This window comes from Trichosurus vulpecula, chromosome 3, assembly GCF_011100635.1.
Source record: "Trichosurus vulpecula isolate mTriVul1 chromosome 3, mTriVul1.pri, whole genome shotgun sequence".
Lineage (NCBI taxonomy): Eukaryota > Metazoa > Chordata > Mammalia > Diprotodontia > Phalangeridae > Trichosurus > Trichosurus vulpecula.
The window spans coordinates 322,089,779-322,112,872 of NC_050575.1; the positions used below are offsets into that span (position 1 = coordinate 322,089,779).

The 23,094-nt window shown below is 42.7% G+C and overlaps 1 protein-coding gene across 1 annotated transcript in view; it reads left to right on the plus strand.

The window, feature by feature from the left end:
* The first annotated feature begins 362 nt into the window (after positions 1-362).
* The window catches only part of SPRED2 (sprouty related EVH1 domain containing 2), a 174,951-nt gene continuing 152,219 nt past the window's right edge, over positions 363-23,094 (plus strand). Inside the window, exon 1 of the mRNA XM_036751316.1 lies at positions 363-1,106. Within this exon, the coding sequence (XP_036607211.1) occupies positions 1,081-1,106 (26 nt within the window). The 5' untranslated portion in view covers positions 363-1,080. The remainder of the gene's footprint in view (positions 1,107-23,094) is intronic.

The window sequence follows — 23,094 nt, forward strand, 5'->3', positions numbered from 1 at the left end:
GAAACGGGAGCCAGATGTGTATGAATCCAGTGCCTCTACTCCCGCCTCCTCCTCCTCCCCAACCCCTGGGGCAGCTAAAACCCGGAGCATGGGAGAGTTGGGGCTAGACTAAGAGAGCCCCAGTGGAAACAACTCCACTCCGCAGCTCCTCCAGTAGGGAGAAGTAGGGAGGGGGGATGTAAGCCGGACATGCCCAGTGGGGTTGGGCAAAGTTTTTTTTTTCTTTTTTTTTTCTTCTCTCTCCCCCCCCCCCTTTTTTTTTGGTCGCAAGTAGGAAGCTTTTTGCACTCCACCACCTCTGGCCGCTGGGAAGACGTCATCGCTTCCGCCCTACTTCCTCCTCCTGTTGGCGGTGGTGAGAATCCAATATGGAGTAAAACGGAGGAGGAGTAGGGAGATGGGGCTCGGACGGGGCGCCCAGCACCGCCTCCTAGGCGCGCCTCCCCTCGCGGCGGACCGCTCCCCGGGACAGTGATTGGTCCAGCTTCTCCCACCCTGGGGGCGACCCCCCGCCCCGGACCCCGAGCCCCCTCCTCACTCCGGGCAGACCCCTTCACCTCCCCTCCTCTCCTCCTCACGGCAGTTCTCTTCCACTCCTCTCGCTTGGCTGCTTGTTTTTCTTGTCTTCGTCCCCTCCCCCTCTTCTCGTCCCCCTCCCCTCAACCCAAATCTCTTTTCAGTCCCCTCACTCTTGGAAACTGCACCTTCCGTGCTCACTTCGAAACCTAGCCTCTTGCTTCATTCTCCCCCTTTTTGCCACCAGACGCCAGTGTCTCCCACACTAACCCCCCATTTCAGCCCCCCTTTTCTCTGTGCCTCCCCCCTTCTGCTTTTCCTCCCTACTCTTTCCCTGCCCCCCCAACCTCAGCACTTTGCTGCTGTCTACTTGAATTCACACCCTCCCAACTGTGCCCCCGTAATCCCCTACCCCTCTTCTCCTGTCTCCTCCCTCTCCTCCTCTCCCCCCTCCCAAATCAGGCGATCTCTCGAAATGTGAGGAAGGGGGGGGGGGTGGGTGGATGGGAAGATGAAGGGAACAGAGCTACCCGCTGCGGGGCATTCATCTAGGTGAACAAGAAAATGACCGAAGAAACACACCCAGACGAGTAAGTTTCTGCATTTCGGGGGCGGAGGAGGGTAAAAGAGGGGGTTCCATAAGAAACTAATGTGGGGAAATGGAGGGGGAGAAACACTGATGGGGGGAACTGCATGGGGTTAAGTTTGTGATGTTGATGAATTGACTTCAGCTTAGAGAATTTCTGGTGTGAGATTTTTTTCTTTCCTCTTTTGATGGGGGGGGGGGGGTCGTGATAGCGTAGATAAGATTGGAGTCGGGGGTTATCCCGAGAGCTTGGATTAGGGCTGATTCGCTGAAACAGTGGAAGGAGTGGGGGAGAAGAAGGAGCCCCCTCCCAGTACTCGGCTCCGGGACGGAGAATAGGGTGGTGGTGGTAAGGAGGTGGGAGACTGTCCGCCTAATACTGAAGGTGGTGGTGGTGGTGGTGGGGTGTTGAGAGAGAGAGGAGAGAGAAGGAGGAGGAGGGGTTAGTAGTCAGAGGATTTGCAAGAAAGGGTCGAGCGTTTTCTTTGCTTGGCCCCCCAAGGTCGGGGCAGTGGTGGGGGAACACTTCCCTCGTCTTTTTTCTCCTTAATAACTCTGACTCACAAAGGTCCCTATACCTTTCGCTGCAGAAACGGAAGCCTTTACACCACCTTTACCTTCCCTTCCCCACCCCACCCCCCACACACCCTCTTTCTCCAGCCGCTTCCCTCCTGCCCTCGTTTGTTGCTGTTACTTCATTATTTTTAAGCCTTCATAGCTCCCCTCTGGTGGCTCTTTGGGAGTCCGGTGATGCCCAATATCCGCCATTTCTTTTTCTTGAATCGCTCTCATTTGCATACCACATTTTCATTCATAAAAAACACACTAGAGAGAGGGGAGGAAGAGGGCTCCACCGCGGTAGCAGCGGGTGGCATTTGTTGTACACACGGTCTCCCTTCCCTGGCCAGCCGGCATTTTATTGCAACCCCAAGGGGACGTGTGTGTGTCTGGGTGTCGGTCTGTCGGTGGGTCAGTGCTTGTCTCTTCCTCTCCTGTTCACCCCCACTCCCCAAGCAATTTCGGAGAAATGGAGGCAGAGGTTCCTTTGAGGAGGGGGTTAGAAGGCACTGCGCCCCAGGCTGAGGGAGAGTCCCCTCTGCCTATGCTGGTTGTGTGTGTTCACATACATGCAAGCAGAGCCTAGTGGGGGGGGGGGCGGGAGCTGCGGGACACATACTCACACTGGTAGAACGGAGAATGTGAAGAATGATACATACCCGTAGGGGCGCAGACGGAGTTCTTTGGTGGGAAAGATACTGTTGCACCGTGTCTGGGTGCCTGCAGTCTGGGGGAAGGCTTAGATCATTTGTTACGAGTTCCCCCCTCCCCCTCCCCTTCCCCTGACACTTTATTATCATTACTACTCTTATTATTCCAAGTCCTGTGGGAGTGTGCAATTTCCAGACGTTCAGTCTCGGTGTTAGGGTGACCGCTTTTGACTTCGCCCCCCTCTCTTCCTCCTACCCTTAAGGCATTTGCCAGCGCCGGTGTGGCTGGGGTGGGGCCGGGTCTCCTGGTCTCTATTCGGGTGCTAGGCTCCTTGGTCTCTAGGTCTCTAGCCAGAGCCAGTTGCCTGGCTGTAGCTGTTAGGTACTTAGTAACTCTCCCTACCACCTACCACCTCACCTTTTTTTGTGAATAAGACGATCCCTTTGTCACATGATTCCTCCCCCCCTCCCAACACATTCATAAATCCAGTGCAAACCTTCAGCATCTTTCATTCAGTGCTGCCATTAACCTAGGTACCTTCTCTCTCCCTACACCTTTTTTCCTCCTCCCTATCTTAGAGCTGCAGCAATCCGGAACCCGAACTAAACGTCTGGGGGGGGCATGGGGGGGGTTATAGGGAGCTGAGGTGATAGATATTGTCCGGGGTTCAGTTTCTTGGGGGGTGGGGAGGACTCTATCCTCCAAGAATTGACTGAAGAGCCAAGCGGAGGGAAGTGACTCAGTTTTGTGCGACAGGGTGGTTTGAAGGGGGAGGGAGATCTCATCATGCGGCAGGTGGAAGAATGTTAATCTAGCTACAACCCCCCCCTCAGCCCCCACCCCCCCACCCAGGACTTGCATTGGGATTTTTCTGTAAAAGCCCCAGCAGATATTGGGAAGGGAGGTTAGGAACAAATACAGTTCTTAATATGGTGAATGAATGAATGTTGCTCCACCCAAAGAAGCCTGCCCATTCCTTTTTCCCCATATGTTATTTTGTTTAGACAATGGGGGTCTAATGTTGGGAAGGGAGGCTTATCTTAGTTGGATTATGGGGATTTTCTTCCTATTTATACATCACACTACACAATTTTGACCTGTTCGTCTGGAGACATCCTTTGCTTGGATTTTGTCCCAGCTGGTATTGGTTTCTCTGGTTGTTTGGCCTTATCAGCTGGTAGTTTCTATTTTAGTTTTTGTTTTTGTTTTATTTTCGTATGGTACTTTGAAATGTTAATAAAAAGGAAGTTGAATTTCTATGGCTGACGTACAATGGGGAGAGGAAATGACTGTGAATCTTACACCTGAACCTGTCTTTTCTTTCATTTTAAACCTTATTAATAATAAAATGGCATGTTACAGAACAAAATTTGTGCTAAAAGGCTCCTAAGCAATTAGGGGTCTAAGGCTGGAGGTTTAAGAATATGTTTCCAACCTAATAGATAATTTCCAAATTCCTATTTCTTTAGCATACTGAATTTTTGTACAATGCAAGATTAGAATTAGAAAGTACACATTTTGGATTTATGTTGCTTCTTAGAATTTCAATATAACTAAAAATCTCTTACAGTTTGTTATACAATCAAGATCTTAAAATATAATAGATACACATAAGAGAGTATTCCCCATTATAAATCTATATGTTATGTATATTCATGTGAATTCTCTAATATTCATTTCTAACAGTGCCTGAATTTTCTTGTAAAGAAATTGTGAAAATAAAAGTATTTCTTTATCCACTATTAAGAAACTACTGGTAGCTCAGTTATTTGCAGTAAGTGAAGAAGGTCAAAAGGATGGATAAACATGGTTGTTCAGCTCCATAATAAGAATTTTGACTTTGATGATGGTGTGAATAAGCTGAAGATTTGTTTCAAACAACAACCAATGCCTACTGATGCCCTTCTGGGAAAGCAACCTGACTCAGGAGCTTAAGGAAACTATCTAGTTTCCCATTTCCCATTTTCTCCAATATACTTTTTCTTGGAGGTGGTTTTGCAAATTTACCCTCACTAGTCAGGACCTTCCTTGGAGAAAGAGAAGGAAGGTGAGGATCCAAAGGGCTTCTCTTGGTAAGAGCAAGTGTTTAAAAAAAAATCCCTAAGCCCACAGTATCAATAATGAATGCCTAGAGCTAAATTATCAAAGATAGTAAAAAAGAACTGAGGTGAGGCAATGATTTTTCCCATAGGTACCCACCCCTAAAAGAGCTCTAAACATACATTCACACTCATTTTTGTTGTTCAGTCTTCGTGACCCCATTTGGGGTTTTCTTGGCAAAGACACAAGTAGTTTGCCATTTCCTTCTCCATCTTATTTTATTGAGGCAAGCAGGGTTAAGTGACTTGCCCAGGGTCACACGGCTAGTAAGTGTCTGAGGCCAGATCTAAATTCAAGAACATGAGTCTTCTTGACTCCAAGTCTAGTATTCTATCTACTGTACCACACACGTGCCCATTCATTTATTAAACACTTATATGCCAGGCACTGTGCTAAGCCCCAAAATCCCTTCCCTCAATAACAGGTGAAGATAAAAATGCAAAAAAAAATCCAGTATAAAAGATACATATATATGCATACATACATATATACACATACATGCATACATACATACACACATACTATATATATATATATAGTTATCTATCTGTCTGTCTATCAATATATCAGTGTAAGGAAATTTCAGAGAGAATTGACTAATAGAAGGAAGGACCTGCAGGAGCTAGGATTTTAAGTGAAGTCTTGGGGGAAGCCAACAGCTGGAAATGAGGAGGGAGAGCATTCCAGTCATGAAAGATAGCTATGAAAAGGCATGGACATTGCAAGTGCATCAGCGTCACTATGTTATAGAGTGTTATATTATAGAGCCCTTGATAATTTAGGAATAAAGTGTAAGAAGACTGTGAAGATCTAGGCTGTAAGGGACTTTAAATGCCAAACAAACATTTGATCTTGGAGGTAATCTGAAGTATATTAAACAAGGGTGGGAGATGACATGATCAGATCTGCCTTTTAGAAAAATCATTTTGGCCAGTCAGTGTAGATGGATTGGAGTGGGGAAAGACTTGAAGGTAGGGAGACCAACCAGAAGACTATTGTAATGGGCAGGCATGAAGTGATGAGGACCAGAACTAGATTGGTGGCTGTGTGAATGGAGAGGACAGGATGTATATGGTAGATGTTATAATGGTAGACATGCTGGGACTTAGCAACAGATTGGATATGTGAGATTTAGCAGTCAAGGATAACCCCAAGGTTTTGAGTCTGAGTGACTGGAACACTTGAGTATCAAGAGACTGGTGCCCTCCACAATTATAAGGAAGTTCGGAAGAGTGGAGGGTTTGAGGATTTGTTAATGAGTTTTTATTTGGGCATGTTAAATTGAGATGGCTGTAGGACAGAGACTTTAGGTCAAGACAGAGATGAGGGCTGGTAATACATATCCTGGAAGAATCTATATGGTGATAATAATTGTATACATGGGAGCTGATAAGATCCCCAAGAAGAAGAGGACCCAGAACAGAACTTTGGGGGAGAAACCATGGTTGACTTTGGGTATGACCTGCCTGAAGGTCCAGCAAAGAGACCAAGAAAGATCTATCAGAAAGATAAGATGGTAATCAAGAGGGAACAATGTCACAAACCATAGAGGGAAGAAAGTATTCAGGGGAGGAGAATGATTGATAGTATCAAAGGCAGAAAGGTCAAGAAGATCTAAGAATTGTTTGGCCATTATAAAATCTTTGATAAGGGGAGAGAGCAGTTTCAGTTGAATGATAAAATTGGAAGCTATACAGCAGTGATTTTAGTAGTGTGAGAGGGAGAGGTAATGGAAGCCATTTTAGAAGGCTTTCTCAAGGAATTTACACAAGAAGAGGAGATGTCATCGAATGGTGGTTAATGCAAATTGTAGGATCATGATAATCTTTTTTTGAAGCATAGGGAGATATGGGCCTTAAGGAATCAGCTAGTAGAAAGGAATAAATTGAAGATTATCAAGAAAATGAGAGTGATAGTGAGGACCATCCCTTGGAGAAAACAGGATTGGGATGATATCACAGATGCATGTTGAAGGGTTTGCTTTAGCAAGGAAAAGGGCTACCTCTTCATTTGATAAAGGAGTGAAGAGGGAGATGTGATGTAGGAGTGAAGAAAGAGGGGTGAGTAGAGAGCTCTCCATCAAATGATCAATTTTGTCAACTTAATTTTGTTTTGAGAATTTTATGACACCCCTTGTTAATTTAGGCACATCCCATCTGGAAATTTTTTGAGGATATGGACTGTGTTTTCTCAAAATTTTGTATCTTCTGCAGGACTAGAATTGTGCTCTATGCCAGAGGTGTCAAATGGGCTGCAGGAAAACTTTCAGTGGGCAGAATCAGATTAAAATGTAATTAGGAAATATCTTTTTAAAGTACACTGCAACATAGGTAATATTCGTTTGTAATTTTTTAAGTCGATATGCAGCAGTCAGGGATCTGTTTCTACTTGAATTTGACAGCCTTGCTCAATGCACAGTAGGCAGTTAATAGAGTTTTTAAAGAATTTGAATCTTGGAGGCTGATAGAAAAATCAGAATTAGTTATCACTGGATATAGAATATGTACCTTGAAGCTTATAAGATGTAAAGTCTTGATACTTTGTTTAGTCAGTAAGGCAACTTTTAGTCTGTCGCTTTGTCTATTTCATTGTAAAGTTCATTGAAGCAGATCAACTGACCTTGTACTGGGCCATTCACTCATACCTAAGAAGTCACCTTAGGTCCAGTCTGGACCTCAGGCCTCCTTGGGCCAAGGAATAAACTCCGTTTTGTCAATTCAGCCAATGAGTCTATAAATCAACAAGCATTTCTTTAAGTACCTACTGTGTGCTACAGCACTTGGGATACAAATATTTGTTACACTCAGTGAGTTTAAATTCAACCAGAGAAGACAACAAGTATGCATGTAAGTAGCTACAGGATAAATATGATCGCCACAGAGTAATTGAATATAAGGTAGTTTGGGAGGGAGAGCACTAATCATTTTGGAGAATCGGGTAAAGCTCCAGGGCTAGAATTTCATCTTAAGGAAGAAAAGCATTCTATGAAGCATTGGTGAGGAGGGAATGCTTTCCAGGACTGTAGGATGACAGGTGGATGGAGTATGTGAGGAACAGAAGGCTGGACTACAGAGAGAGAAGGGGCTGGGTGGGGGAGGAGAGAGGGCCAGAGAGAGAGAATGGGGGGGTGGGGGGAGAGGAGGGAGGGGAAAGAGAGAGAGACAGAGAGAGATGGGGGTGGGGGTGGGGGGGTGGATACAGTAAGGCTGGAAAGATGGGTTGGGGCCAGATTGGAAAAGGCTTTAAAAGCTAAACAGAGGAGAATGCTTTTTTCTTCCTCTGGATTTAAAAACCATGACCCCTCTACTGCTGGCTCATCCTGGCTTTACTCAGTGCTTGAGGCCACCTTGCCCATTGAACAGTCCTCCACAAAGCTAGTCCTCCTTTTCTCCTTGGTAAATTCCTTCTGTAGCCTCCATTTGATAGAGAGGCTGAGGCTGACCTGCCTGTATTCTCCCTGCTCTGTTCCTGACTTCATACCCCTTTGCCAGGTAAGTCTACTTCCTACTTTTCAGCTCCCTTTTGTGTGTTGTCTTTCCCCCTTCAGGATGTAAGCTCCTAAAGGGCTGGGACTGTCCTTTTCGCTTGCATTTGCATCCCTATCTCTTAGCATAGTTCCTAGCACATTGTAAGGGGCTTGTTTCCTTCTTTTATCCCAGAACCACTGGGAGCCCCTACAGGAGTGGGAAACCTGCAGGCTGGAGGCTACATGTGGCCCTCTAGGTCCTCAAGTGCAGCCTTTTGACTGAGTCCAAGTTTTACAGAACAAATCCTTTTATTGGGATTTATGGGAACAAATCCCACAAATTTGGGGAATCAGGAAAAGCTTCATGACTTTGGGAACAAACTCCATTTGTTCCAAACAGCTCCATTTGTGAGAACAAATGCCACAAATCCCAATAAAAGGATTTGTTCTGTAAAACTTGGACTCAGTCAAAAGGCTGCACTTGAGGACCTAGAGGGCCACATGTGGCCTCTATGCTGAAGGTTTCCCCACCCCTGCTAGAGCTTATCCAGTAGGAGAGTGATTTGGGCTTATACAGAAGTTATCAGGCTCCAAAAAACTGTAATGGACCCTCTTACAAGAAACTGTCCAGTATGCAATCCAGACTACCCATTTGTTGATTTATAACAGATTGATATACTTTGGGCTGGTATTAAGGTAGTTGGGAAGCTGAATTTAAAAGTCAGAAGATTGGTTGGTGAGTAGGAAGTCAGGCCCAAGAGAATTTAGTGATCTTGAGGGATATTTCATCAAGGCTGTTATGAAGCTTGGAGAATTAGTTGTTTTTCCCCTATGTATTGTTGTTGTTGTTCAGTCATTTCAGTCCTGTCTCTTTGTGACCCCATTTGGGGATTTCTTGGCAAAGATGCTGGAATGGTTTGCCATTTCCTTCTCCAGCACATTTTACAGATGAGGAAACTGAGGCAGAGGGTGAAATGATTTACCCAGGGTCACACAGCTAGTAAGTATCTGATATGAGAGCTGAACTCAGGTCTTCCTGACTCTAGGCCCAGTGCTCTGAATAGAGCCCCCTAGCTGCTGGTCTCTATGGATACCAGAGACCATAAAGGTGTATACTTTTATCTGCCAGATACCATCTGCCTTTCCCTTAGACCCTGAAAAATTCTTATTCTTTGGTGCATCTTAAAAAACAAAATCTTATATAAACAACCACCTCTGGGTTTTGGTATCAGCCTACAAGATATGATCTTATGTAGACAGCCTCCCTTGGGTTATGGTGTCAGTCTACAAGATATGTTGCAATTGATTGAAAACCGTAATGAGCCTTATTCCTTCCAATTTGCAGTTACCATTTTGAAATGAATTATGGTTGTGTGGCAGGGCTTATGCCTTATTTAAATCTTTTATCTCCTACAGTGCCTAGTACAGTGGTATGTACATAGTAGGTACTTAGTAAATGATAGTTGAAGTTGAAGCTTGTTTCACCTTAGATTTTTTTTTTTTGCTTTTGTATATCCTTTGGTGGCATTTCTCTGAAGCCATTTAGGTGGTCTTAAGTCATTTCTTCCATTGGGTTACTTCTGGCAAGTCATTCAGTTTATATTCTTAGGTTTGGTGTCACATGGATACAATTTACTGACCTCGTCTCCAAAATCCAGGGGAATAGCATGTTTGGAATTCATAATCCTTGTCTCTCTCCCCCTTTACCCCACTACCCTCTCTATAGATTCACTGCATAGTAGTTGGTAACAGTAAGGCTGACTGTAGAGATTTGAAATACTTACTCTGTTAACCGTAGAATCATGGACTTTTAGAGATAAAACAGGGGACCTTAGACACTGACCAGTCTTCATTTTTCCAATGAGAAAACTGAGGCATAAAGAGTGCATAACTTGCCTAAAATCCTGAAGCTGTTTTGGGGGGTCAGGGGAGAGGGCAAGGTGCAACACTCAAGTCTCCTGGTTACAGTAGTCTGACTACAGTGCTTTTATAACATGCTTCCTTTTTTTTTTTCTAAGGAATATGGTGTGGAAATTGGTGGGAACCCCTTTTTAGGGGCAAGCACCTACTATGTGCCAGGCTTCATTGGAAGGACAAATACTGAAGCTGAAGCTTAAATACTTTGGTCACATAATGAGAAGACTGGATTCATTGGAAAAGACTGATGCTAGGAAAGAATAAAGAAGAGGATGGCAGAGAATGAGATGGATAGTTCATGCAAGCAACAAACATGAGCTTGGAGATACTTCAGGAGATAGAACAGAAGGGCCTGTGCTGTGGTCCAGGGGGTTTCGAAGAGTCAGACACAACTGTACAACAACAATAACAGTGCACCAGGCACTGTGCTAAGCACTACGGATACAAAAACAGGCAAAGTCGTAGCCCACAAGGAGCTCACAATCTAAGAGGGGAGGAGGGGAGACAGCAAGCAAACAAATATGTATTAACAAATTATGTACAGGATAAACAGGAAATAATGGACAGAGGGAAAGCACTAAAGTTAGGAGAAGTTGGAAAAGACTTCTGGTAGAAAGTGAGATTTTGGTTGGACTGGAAGGAAGCCAGGGGAACCAGGAGGTAAAGATGAAGAGGGAGAGCATTCTAGGCATGGAGGACAGCCAGAGGAAACTACCAGACCTGAGCGATGGGATGTCTTGTTTGAGGAACAGTAAGAAACCAGTATCACTGGATCAAAGAGGAGTAAGATATAAGAAGATTGGAAAGGTAGGGGAGTTAATAGGTTATGAACAACTTTGAATGCCAAATAGAAGATTTTGTATTTGATCCTGGAGGTTATGGGGGACCACTGGAGATTAATGAGTGGGAGAGTAGGTAGGGTGATATAGTTGGACCTGCACTGGCAGTTGAAGGTAGGATGGACTGGAGTGGGAAAGGGCTCAAAGCAGGCAGGCTGACCAGCAGGCTATTGCAATAGCCCACATATGAGATGAGGCTGGCCTGCACCAGCGTGGTGGCAGTATCAGAGGAGAGGAGCTGTGTTCAAGAGGTGTTGCAAGGGTGAAATTAGTTGCCCTTGACAGCTGATTGGATTTGGGAAATGAGACAGACAGACAAGACAGAAAAAGAAAATGAATGAGAATGAGGAATAGATACCTAGGTTGTAAGCCTGGGGGATGAGGAGGATAATAGTGCCCTTGACTGTAATATGGCTGTTTGGGGGAGGAAGGGGAAAGATAACGATTAGGAACTTTTGGATGTGTCGAGTTTAAGATAGCCAATTTATTTGAAAGACAATTTTGAGTTATAGACTGAAGGTCAACAGAGATCTGGGCCAGACTGATAGATTTGAGAATCATTCGCATAGTGATGGTAATTAAATCCCTGGGAGCTGATAAGATCATCAAGTGAAGTTGTTGTGTTTGTCCTTCCTTCTCAGACTAAAGGGAAATGATGACATGACTTGCAGTTGACTTTGATTTGAGTGAGGGAGGGTTGTGCAAGGTCACCAGCCTTACTTTCTTCTCCAGAGCCATCTGGGTTCAGTGGCCTGATATTCACCAGGACAACTGAAGATGGTCCAGGATGCATTAGGAGACCCTGGCCCTTTCAGGCTAAGGTCTTTTCAGCTTCTCACTTTGAGTGAGGTAATGCCCATTCAGTGAATAGACCTCTTTAGGAGGACCTGAGACTAGAGCACTGTGGGACACCTATGATTAGAGGGCATAAATGACCTGGATGAGGATCCAGAAAAGGAAACTGAAGAGAGGACTGATAGGGAGGAGGAGAACCAAGAGAAAGTGGGATGTCAAAAACCTAGAGAGAAGAAGAGTATCAAGTAGAAGGAGATTCAATAGTGTCAGAAGCTTTTATGGATATGATCTCATCTGGGAGCCTCACAGCAGCCTACCAAAGAGGTCCATGACCCACATGAAAAGGTTAAAAACTCCTGCTCTAGAGGTCTTGATGTTGGATGGATCCCAGAGTGGAGCTTGTGGGGTTCTCTCTCTCTCTCTTATCTCTTACTAGATGACCTACTACATGGGACTACATAGTTCAGTGTTTTGCTCACGTACACTCTCATTTATTCTCCTCACTTATTGGTAGTAGCCTATCCTACATGATAAGGTGATAAGGAGCTTTAATCCTTGAACTAGTAAAACTTCTTCCTTCTTAAGTAATTGATTTAATTCTTTCTAACTGCCAGTTGGACCAGCTAGCTAATACTGCACTTAACCTTGGAACTTTTCTGTAAGGAATAAAAGGATCATGAAAGTTGTTCATCATAAATTATCCTATTTTGGCTTTAATAGGTCATAGATTCCTGAGCTGGAAGAGTCATCTGCCAATCACTTTAATGAATGTGATTGAGACCCAGAGAATTTAAATCCAAAACCCTTTCCATGATTTCCATGATTCCATGGATACACGATAAAATTATTACGTAGCAGCCTGCCCAATGTCTAACAGAATGGATGGCTTTCTAAGACTGAAAACACCAGTGTTTTGCATTTTCAGTTCAGTGTTCTGGGCCTTGGAACATTATTAGACTCAATATGACAGTTCAGTATCTCTGCACTGAAGGAATGAATACTGCAAAGTGTTTTGGTTTTTTATTGCCAGTACCTTGTTTCTTTTGGGAGTGGGGGAGTGGGGTAGGGTAAATCCTATGCTAACTTGCTAGTTTATTCTTGCAGGTTTCTCCTCTAAATTATAAAATAGAACCAGCATTTCAAAAAGTGGTGTTAACTAGAAAATTGTTAATTTTGGAGGGATACCAAAAAGGTAAAGCTATGGTATGTTAGGAAGGAAAGGAATTGATTATACTGGAACCTTGATTTAATACATTGTTCATAGAGTGAACATTGATATCTTGAACATGGCTAACAAGACAGCTGTATGTAGAAGCTTTAGCATGTTCTAACAACTTCTCATAAAGGGATAGAATAGTTTCTTCCTTTTGGTGTGTGTGTGGGGGAGTGCCAGTTGGAGTTAAGTGACTTGCCCTGGGTCATATAGCTAGTAAGTGTCTGAGGCCACATTTGAATGCTGGTCCTTCTGACTTCAGGGCTAGTGCCCGATCCACTGTGCCACCTAGCTGCCCCAGAGTTTTTTTATTGGATGAACTTTATAGCTGTTCAGTTCCTTTTTTTGGCTATCGGAACAATCAGAAAAGTGCGTGTTCCTAAGAGATATGAGTGTGAAAAATGCTTAATGATTTCTTAAGTTTCATTAAGAAATTTTTTTAAAAGATTCCTTGCTTTTGTCACTTACTGCCTATATTTGACTTGGACAATTTACATAACCTTTATGAGCCCCAGTTTTCTTTACGGTTAAAAAATTTTTAAGGAGAGATGAGAATAGATGACCTTGCAGTCTCTTCTCGCTCTCAATATATTTTTTCTTTCATTTCAAATTGAATAGTTGAATATTTGTGTAGCTTGCTTTGAAAGTGACAAAGAAATTAGCCTTATCCTAATTCTCTCTTTTTTAGTACTAGTGAATGAAGAAATTCTACAGACATGAGTATGGTTTTAGAAATTTTGATCCAATTTGGTTACACTGTTTAAAACATTATTTTAAACTGAGCAATTCCATACTTATAAGTATTCTCCCTACCACTTAAAGGATGTAATACTGAAGCTTAATATTCTCATATTTTCCTTTACAGAGTAAAATATTTCCTTTTTTTCTTCATCTGGTAAAGCATGACTCATTTTTGAAAGCATCTACATAATTATTGTACACTGTTAATAATTACATCCGGTCCAGAAATGTTAAGTGAATTGGATTTTTCTAAATTCAAAGGATATAAAGCACATTTAGTATTTTAAATATGGGAAGGACCTTAGGAATCTTTTGGTTTACAGATGAGAGTCATTGTGGAATAGTGAATAGAGTGAATTGGAGACAGGAAGACCAGGATTCAAATCCTTTCTGAAAACACCTAATTACTGTATTTAGCAAGTCACTTAATCTCTGTAAGTCTCAGTTTCTTCATCAGTCCAGTGAGAGGATTGGACTAAATCTCTGAAGTTCATTCCAGTTCTAAATTTTTTGGAGCTCAGAGAGGTAAAATGGTTTGCCAGGTTCATGTAGGTAGTAAGGGGCAGAGCTGGGATTTTAACTCATATTCAAATTAGAAATTCTGATCTTGGGGCACCTAGGTGGCACAGTGAGTAGAGTACTGGCCCTGGAGTCAGGAGGACCTGAATTCAAATCCGGCCTCAAGACACTTGACACACTTACTAGCTGTGTGACCTTGGGCAAGTTACTTAACCCCAATTGCCCTGCCTTCCCCCTTCAAAAAAAAAAGATTAAAAAAAAAAGAAATTCTGATCTTTGACTCTTTACCACTTTTTCTATTCTTTGCTTTACTCCCTACCTACAGTGCCTTTCACCTTACCTACAATACCTTTCCCCCAGACTTCTTCACCTTTCTGAAGGTTGCCTAAATGTAACAACAATGATGAGTGCAGCTGCTGTAGAGGTGTAAGATCAATACCACCAGCACACAGGAGGGCTGCTAGCATGGGTTCTTTGATCTGCTTTTCTAAGGAAAGCAGCTTTAAGGGGTTTACAATTTCACTTTAATTAAACATACATATATCATTCACTTAGTTCAGGGGAAAAAGTCAACATCCTGAACTTCATACAAAACACAAACAGAAATTACAAGCAGAAATTATATAAACAGAGCAAATAACACAAATCAGCAGACAGGGCTTCTAACTCTCTGTCCATAGCAATACATACATAGTTACCGGAGAGAGAGAAGCACCACCATCTGGGTTTCAAAGGTGGGGGCGGGGAACTCTCCTTAATGGCTACACAGAGTGTAGTCTGGCCAAGTCATGGAAACACTCTTCCAATGAGTGAGCCCACAAAGCAACATGCTAATGTCAGAGTATATATACACTTCTTCAGGGTCAGCCCACAGAGGGCATCACAACCATGTGACTTGAACTCATGTGACTTAGACTTTCTTGTGACTTAAGCAGATCATCAAAGACTCTTTTTCATATTTTATTATTTAATATTTTGAGTTTTAACATTGATTTCCACAAGATTTTGAGTTACAAATTTTCTCCCCATTTCTACCCCCCCACCCCACCCCGCTAACTCCAAGATGGCATATATTCTGATTGCTCCATTCCCCAGTCAGCCCTCCCTTCTGTCACCCCACTTCCCTCCCACCCCCTTTCCTCTTACTTTCTAGTAGGGCAAGATAGATTTCTATATTCCATTGCCTGTATGTCTTATTTCCCAGTTGTATACAAAAACAACTTTTTTTTTTTGAGCATCCACTTTTAGAACTTTGAATTCCAAATACTCTCCCCTCTTCCCTCCCCACCCACCCTCCCTAAGAAGGCAAGCAATTCAACAGAGGCCACATGTGTACCATTATGCAAAACACTTCCACAATAATCATGTTGTGAAAGACTAACTATATTTCTCTCCATCCTATCCTGTCCCCCTTTATTCAATTTTCTCCCTTGCCCCTGTCCCTTTTCAAAAGTGTTTGCTTTTGATTACCTCCTCCTCCCATCTTCCCTCCCCTCTATCATCCCCCCTTTCTTATCCCCTTCCCCCTACTTTCCTGTGGGGTAAGATACCCAATTGAGTGTGTATGTTATTCCCTCAAGTCAAATCCGATGAGAACAAGATTCACTCATTCTCTCTCACCTGCCCACTCTTCCCTTCCAACAGAACTGCCTTTTCTTGCCACTTTTATGAGATAATTTACCCCATTCTATCTCTTTCCCCCCCATCAATATATTCCTCTCTCACCCCTTAATTTTATTGTATTTTTTAGACATCATCCCCTCATATTCAACTCACCCTGTGCCCTCTGTCTATATACATGTATATTCCCTTCAACTACCCTAATACTGAGAAAGGTCTCATGAATTACAAACATTATCTTTCCATGGGGTAATATAAACAAAATAGTTCAACTTCAGTAAGTCTCTTATGATTTCTCTTTCTTGTTTACCTTTTCATGCTTTTGTTGATTCTTGTATTTGAAAGTCAAATTTTCTATTCAGCTGCGGTCTTTTCATCAAGAAAGTCCTGTATTTTATTGAAAGTCTGTATTTTGCCTTGGAGCATTATCCTCAGTTTTGCTGAGTAGGTGATTCTTGGCTTTAATCCTAACTCCTTTGACCTGGAATATCATATTCTAGCCCCTTTGATCCCTTAATGTAGAAGCTGCTAGATTTTGTGTTATCCTGATTGTGTTTCCACAATCCTCAAATTGTTTCTTTCTGACTGCTTACAGTATTTTCTCTTTCACCCGGGGACTCTGGGATTTGGCAACAATATTCCTAGGAGTTTTCTTTTTGGGATCTTTTTCAAGAGGTGATCAGTGGATTCTTTCAATTTCTATTTTACCCTCTGGCTCTAGAACATCAGGGCAGTTTTCCATGATAATTTCTTGAAAGATGATGTCTGGGCTCTTTTTTTGATCATGGCTTTCAGGTAGTCCAATAATTATTTTGGGGGGCGGCAGGGCAATTGGGGTTAAGTGACTTGCCCAGGGTCACACAGCTTGTACATGTCTCAAGTGTCTGAGGCCAAATTTGAACTCAGGTCCTCCTGACTGCAGGGCCGGTGCTCTACTCACTGCACCGCCTAGCTACCCCTAGTCCAATAATTTTTAAATTTCCTCTCCTGGATCTATACTCTAGGTCAGTGGTTTTTCCAATGAGATATTTCATACTGTCTTCCATTTTTTCATTCCTTTGGTTCTGTTTTATAATGTCTTGATTTCTCATAAAGTCATTCGCTTCCATTTGCTGCATTCTAATTTTCAAAGTGGTATTTTCTTCAGTGGTCTTTTGGACCTCCTTTTCCATTTGGCTAATTCTGCTTTTCAAGGCATTCTTCTCCTCATTGGCTTTTTGGAGCTCTTTTGCCATTTGAGTTAGTCTATTTTTTAAAGGTGTTACGTTCTTCAGTATTTTTCTGGGTCTCCTTTTGCAAGTCGTTGACTTGTTTTTCATGATTTTCTTGCATCACTCTCATTTCTCCTCCCAGTTTTTCCTCTACTTCTCTTATTTGCTTTTCCAAATCCTTTTTGAGCTCTTCTATGGCCTGAGACCAATTCATATTTTTCTTGGAGGCTTTTGATGTAGGCTCTTTGACTTTATTGACTATTTCTGGGTGTATGTTTTGCACTGCTTTGTCACCAAAAAAAGATTCTAGAGTCTGAGTCTGAGTCTGCGTCCTTTTTCACTGTCTGGCCATGTTCCCAACCAACTACTTGACCTTTGAGCTTTTCATCAGGATATGACTGCTTGTAGAGTAGAAAGTGCTTTGTCCCAAGCTTTAGGGGCTGCGCTGCTGTTTTCAGGGCTACTTCTACTCTACTGTCCTCCCAGGCTCTGTCACAGCAGTGCTCCTCCTCCCCCAAGAACTGCCAACCAGGACTGCAATACAGATCCAAGCAGGCAAAGCAAAAGAACCCTGCCTCTGCCTCAGGAAAGCGCTCCCTGTACTCATGCTCTGATCTGCTGCTTGATTCCTCCCACCTTGTGGGCCAGGGACCCGGGAAGCTGCCTTCCCACTACCTCTGCTGCCCCCAGGGCTGGGCCTGGACCACATACTTCTCTCACTCCCATCCAGCAGTTTTCCCACTAACCTGCTCCGTTGTCTTTGGCATTTGTGGGTTGAGAAGTCCGGTAACTGCCACAGCTCAGTGATTCATGGCCCTAAGGCCTGCTCCCCCGACTCCTGGTCTAGTTGGTCCTGGCGTGGCCCACGCTGGCTGCGCTCTGCTCCCAGTACCGTGTGATAGACCCTTTCCAATGACCATCCAGGCTGTCCTGGGCTGGAGACCTGCTTCCCTCTGCTATTTCGTGGATTCCGCATCTGTAGAATTTGTTCAGAGCCATTTTTTACAGGTGTTTGGAAGGATTTGGGGGAGAGCTTAAGTGAGTCCCAGCTTTCCAGCTGCCATCTTGGCTCTGCCTCTCTTCCTCAAAGACTGTTGATTGATCAAAGATTCTTGATTAGTCAAAGACTCTTGATTCAAACAAAGGCAAGTCTCAGTCAAAAGCACTTGATTACCTTAGTGCTGAGAAGAGCTAGAATTCCAAAAGAAAAAGGAGCAAAACAAAAAGTCCCATTTTGCTTGCCATTACACTAAACTTCAAGGTTCAGCTCCATAAAGCAAGAGATTTTTGTAATCTTCACTGATCTCTCTCTTCTCAGAAATCTTAACACAATTTTCCAGTAACATAACTTTTCATAGCATTGTTAATTAATAGGTCACATGCATGAAACCGCCTTCCAACAAAACTACCCTACTTTTGAGGATGGACATTATGTATTTTGTTTTTTCTTTGTTTGTACAGTTCTCAACACCTAGCAAGTTGTTTACTTAAATGAAATTGTACACTAGCACAATCCAAGGAAGGAAAGGAGAGTGGTGTGATCTCACTAATGAGATGGAGAAGGAGTCAAGTCTTTTCTGGAGAACTATCCTAATGTCAGAGGGACTATTCCAAATTCCTCTAGTCCCAAGTCCATGTGATGATGATTCAGGTTTAAACAAACCATTATCCCAGAGCTCTGCAGATAAAATGCTCCATCATTGAGTATTCAGGCCCTGGCTTTTTCTTGACCCCTAGCCAATCTGACTTTAAACAGAAGAAAAACTCAACCCGAGTAAGGAAGAAATCAGTAGCCAGAATGCGGTGCAGCATTACCTGATATTTCCCCTTCATGGACAACCAAGAAAAGAACAGTACTTGCAAGTTAATAGAAACGTGATTAGAATTTTGTGTTTGTATGAACATTCTATAGTAACAACTCATTCATTTTGCATACGTAGTGACAGGGAATGAGTCCAGTCGGTGAGATTTTTCCAGCTAGCTGGCATTTGCCCCTCAAAATGCAAATTGCCTCAATAATTCTGTGATTTCTTTGGGATTCTTGCCATCAGTACTGATCTGAGTGCCTTAACAAAGTCTGTGAGAATTCATCCCCATATGGCCAGCCTGGTTATGTGTGGGTCCTTGGACTTAGTTTCACTTAGTTAGGGTAAGTCCCCAAATAGAAACAGGGAGGTCTAGCTCTTCCCACTTTGTAGGGAAGCTCTGCTAAAGCTTATGCTTCACTAACAACGGACCATAGACAGTCCATTGTTATCGCCTCAACAGGACTTTAGAAGGGGGTTAAATGCCCCAAATAATTGAAACAATTTTTGATAGAAACATTTCTGAAATACGACATATTTTCCTATTTTCTCTTAAATAGAGTATAGGGGATGGTGATTGAACCTGTGATGTCAGTGGTATAAACAATTCCTGGATGAGGGTACTCAGTCTATACCTTTTCTGCCACTTAGAGTCTTAGAAAGTTTTTGTAGTCCTGAGATGTTAAGTCAGTAAGTCTTTATTACAAATGTGCTATGTGCCAGGCTCTTCGCTAAGCACTGTGGATACAAAGAAACGTAAAAGACAGTCCCTGCTTTCAAGGAACTCACAGCCTTAATAGGGGAGACGATGTAAGTAACCATGCACAAACAGGATAAATTGTAGATAATCACAGAAGGCGATAGGAATAGGCTTCTTGCATAAGGTAGGATTTTAGTGGAGACTCGAAGGAAGCCAGGGAGTCCAGGAGATAAAGATGAAGAGGGTGAAGATTTCAGGCATGGGAAACAGTGGAAATGCCTAGAATCTGGAGATAGAGTGACAATTCAAGGAGTAGCAAGGAATCCAGTGTTGCAAAATTGTAGCGTGTGGAGGAGAGTAACCAATGAGAAGACTGTAAAAGGGTAGGAAGGCGCCAGGTAATGACTTACTCAGGATCACATGGGCAGGATTGTCAGGACTGGGACTTGAATCCAGTTCTTCCTGGCTCTCAGGCTGGCTCTCCATCCGCCACATGGGTCTCTCCCTCTCCAATGGACTAGACTGAACATAACATGATTATTGAGGGTCACTGTTATTAGGAATTTCAGTTACTGTATTGCACTGAAATAGAGTAGAAACTCTTGAAGTGGCTTTTTGCACCTGTACTATGTGATCCCACATTTTTTTCCATCTCCTTATAGGGTTCACAGTCACTTCTTCTGGTAACTGCATACCTGTAGCTAGCAGACACTTCCCCTTGTAATCTGTTATTTTTAAACTTCTGGTGGTTTAACAAATTCCAACCAAGCCTGTTGGAATCATATCTAAAACAAGAGATAGTCGCTGACTGAATAAGGGTCCAAGAAGCTTTTCCTAGGTTAAGTACATGGATTTTAGTGACAACTATTTTGGCTGCACAGAGGCTTTTTAAAATGTTCCTTTCTTGGCTATGTCTCTCATAGTTGAAGTTGCCTGGGTATGTGATGAGTAAGGTGTTATTATAATCAGTTAGTTAAAGGAGACATAATAATGACAGATTTAAAATTGTGCCAAAGTGTTTAGCCTAAACCGTTCAAAGTCCTGTTGGTTTTACTTCTCAAGGAGCTCATAGTCTAAGGGAGAGACAACATGTGCAAGCAAAATATATACAGAATAGATGGAGAGCCAGCCTGAGAGCCAAGATATATACAGCATGGAGGGAAGGTAATTGTAGAAGAGAGAAAGGCACCAGCAGCTGGCCTAAGAGAAGGCTAAGATGTCTTAGATTGTGGGCTTGAATGGTAAGAAAAATCTGGTAGGTCTTGAGCTGAGCCTCAATGGATAGATTACATCAAAATAAACCATGGGGAGGCATAACCTGACCTTAGCTATTAAACTTAGGATCATAGGATTTAAAACTCAAAGGGATCATAAGTCCAATGTCCTTATTTTCCAAATGAAGAAACTGTAGCTAAGAGAGATTAAAGGACTTACCCAAAGTCACAGAGGTATTAAGTGAGCTCATCCATCGCTCAAGAGCTTGAAAGAGACCTTAGAGATCATACAACCCAATCTTCTCATTTTATAGGTTAGGTAACTGAGACCAAGTAAGTACTTGCTCAGAGTTACATGTAGTAAGGAGCAGCATAAAGGCCCAACAGAGGGAAACAGGGCTAGATATTGGAAATCAAAGGATGTGGCCCTTGTCAGTTCTTATGTCATTCTGGTTCCAAATTCAATACACGTTCCATCGTTCCTTCTCCCTTTCATCCCCCCAAGAATTGGAGTCACAGATTCTCAGTTACCAACCACGCCTCAGGAAGTGATGTTGGCTGAGTTATTTCTCAGCTTCTAAAGTTATTCGCTTAGTCTTGTCCTTAACTAAGATGAATACCATGTCACATTAAAAAAGGATAGAAAGCATCAGGTCAATTCAGTAAACATTTATTAAGTGCCTCCCATGCGCTAGGTGCTCCGCTCAGTGCTGGGTTTACAATAAAGGGACAAAAGACAGGCCCCTGCCCTCAAAGAGCAGACAGTCTAATGGGAGAGGCAACATGCAAACAAATATATACAAACCAAGCTATATGTAAGTTAAATAGGAAATAATTAACAGAGGCAAAGCACTGGAATTAAGAGGGATGGGGGAAAGGTTTCCTGATGGAGGTGGAATTTTAGTTGGGACTTAAAGGAGGTTGGTAGTCGGAGTGGAGGAGAAGAAGCATTCCTGATACAGAGAACAGCCAGAAAGAATGCCCAGAGCCAAGAGATGGAGTGTCTTGTTTGTGGAACAGCCAGGAGACCAGCGGAACTGGATCTAAGAGTTTGTGTTGGGCAGCAAGGTGACAGAGGACCAGAAAGGTGGGAGAGGCTAAGTTTCGAAGGGCTTTGAATGCCAGACAGCACCTAGAGGCAATAGAAGTCACTGGATTCATTGACTGGGGACACCAATACTAGGGTTGGGCTTGTAAACCAAAACTTGATTAATTCTGATGGTAAAATTGGCTTCTGGTGTTAATTTCTCTTTATACAAGCAACACTTGAATGATTCCATGGTACTAGGTTTTTCTTAGGTGTAAGCCATCATAGAAGCTATGGAGGAGTACTTAGACTTTGTTGCCTGTTCAGGTGAGCTTTGGAATGGAGGCCAATAACTGCCTCAGGGTGTGTTAAAAACTTATGAAAGTTTTGTGGAGGAGGAGAGTGTTGATGGGAAAGATTGTGTTGGCTTAATGTCAACCTAAGCACAAACCTTCTGTTGAAGCTGTTTTCTGAGAACTCCTGGTCCTAAATGGATATTTAGTTTTGCAGATTGATCTCTTGTGATCTTTTCCATTTTAATTATGGACATAGTTAATTCTCGCACATTGGGCACTTCAAAAATCCCCATCCTTCTTGGGTTTGGTGCATATAGTTTTTTTCAAAAGCTAAAATCGAACTACATTGTATACTCCTTAAAAGAACCTTTGAACACTTTTTTAATATGTTCTCATATTGGTGAAAAGGAGCTAAGATTTTAAAAAAAACAGTGTAACTGCAAATGTGCCTTACTGATGTTTGAAACCAGGCTGCTCAAGTAGTCATCCGTCCATCTATCCAATCATCCATCCATCCATCCATCTAGATTTGAGAGACTGTTTTGGGCTTGGCAGTTGAATGGGCATGTTTATTTTCCTGTTTAAATGATATGAGTACAGTAGGGGAGGTGACAACAAGAAGAGGAATCTGTGACAATATGTCTATTCTTCATACTGGTTACAGGAAAGGAGAGTGAGAGAGAGAGAGAGAGAGTATGTGTGTGTGTGTGTGTGTGTGTGTGTGAGAGAGAGAGAGAGAGAGAGAGAGAGAGAGAGAGAGACAGAGAGACAGAGAGAGAGAGAGAGAGAGAGACTAGGAAGGAAAGACTGTACCTGATAAGTGGTTTCCTGCTCACCTCTACATGGAAATTGAGGAACAATCAACAAGCATTTATTATTAAGTACCTACTATGTGTGCCAGGCACTGTGCTAACCACTGGGGATACCAAGAAAAGCAAAGACTGCTATTGGTCTCCAGTTGCTCACAGTCTCATGGGGGAGACAACATACGAACAACTATGGCCAAAGCCAATAAAACCAGGGGTAGTGCAGAGCACTGCCTAATTTGTTTCTATTTTTCTCAAACTGTTTGGTGTGATGTTAAGGATTTTAATGTGATTTTATTGTTATGTGTGCTCATTTGCTTATTTTGATTAACAGTGATTAAGTTTATTATTTTTAAAGTGGAAGAACTCAAAAAAGTTCAGATGGGATTATGTCTTTTTTGTTGGCCAGGCGACTTGAAACTGTTTGCCATTCTGAGTTCATTTGCTGGTGAAGGATACATAATTATCACAAAGGTTTTCATAAAATTTGGACCTGGAAAAACCTTAGAGACCA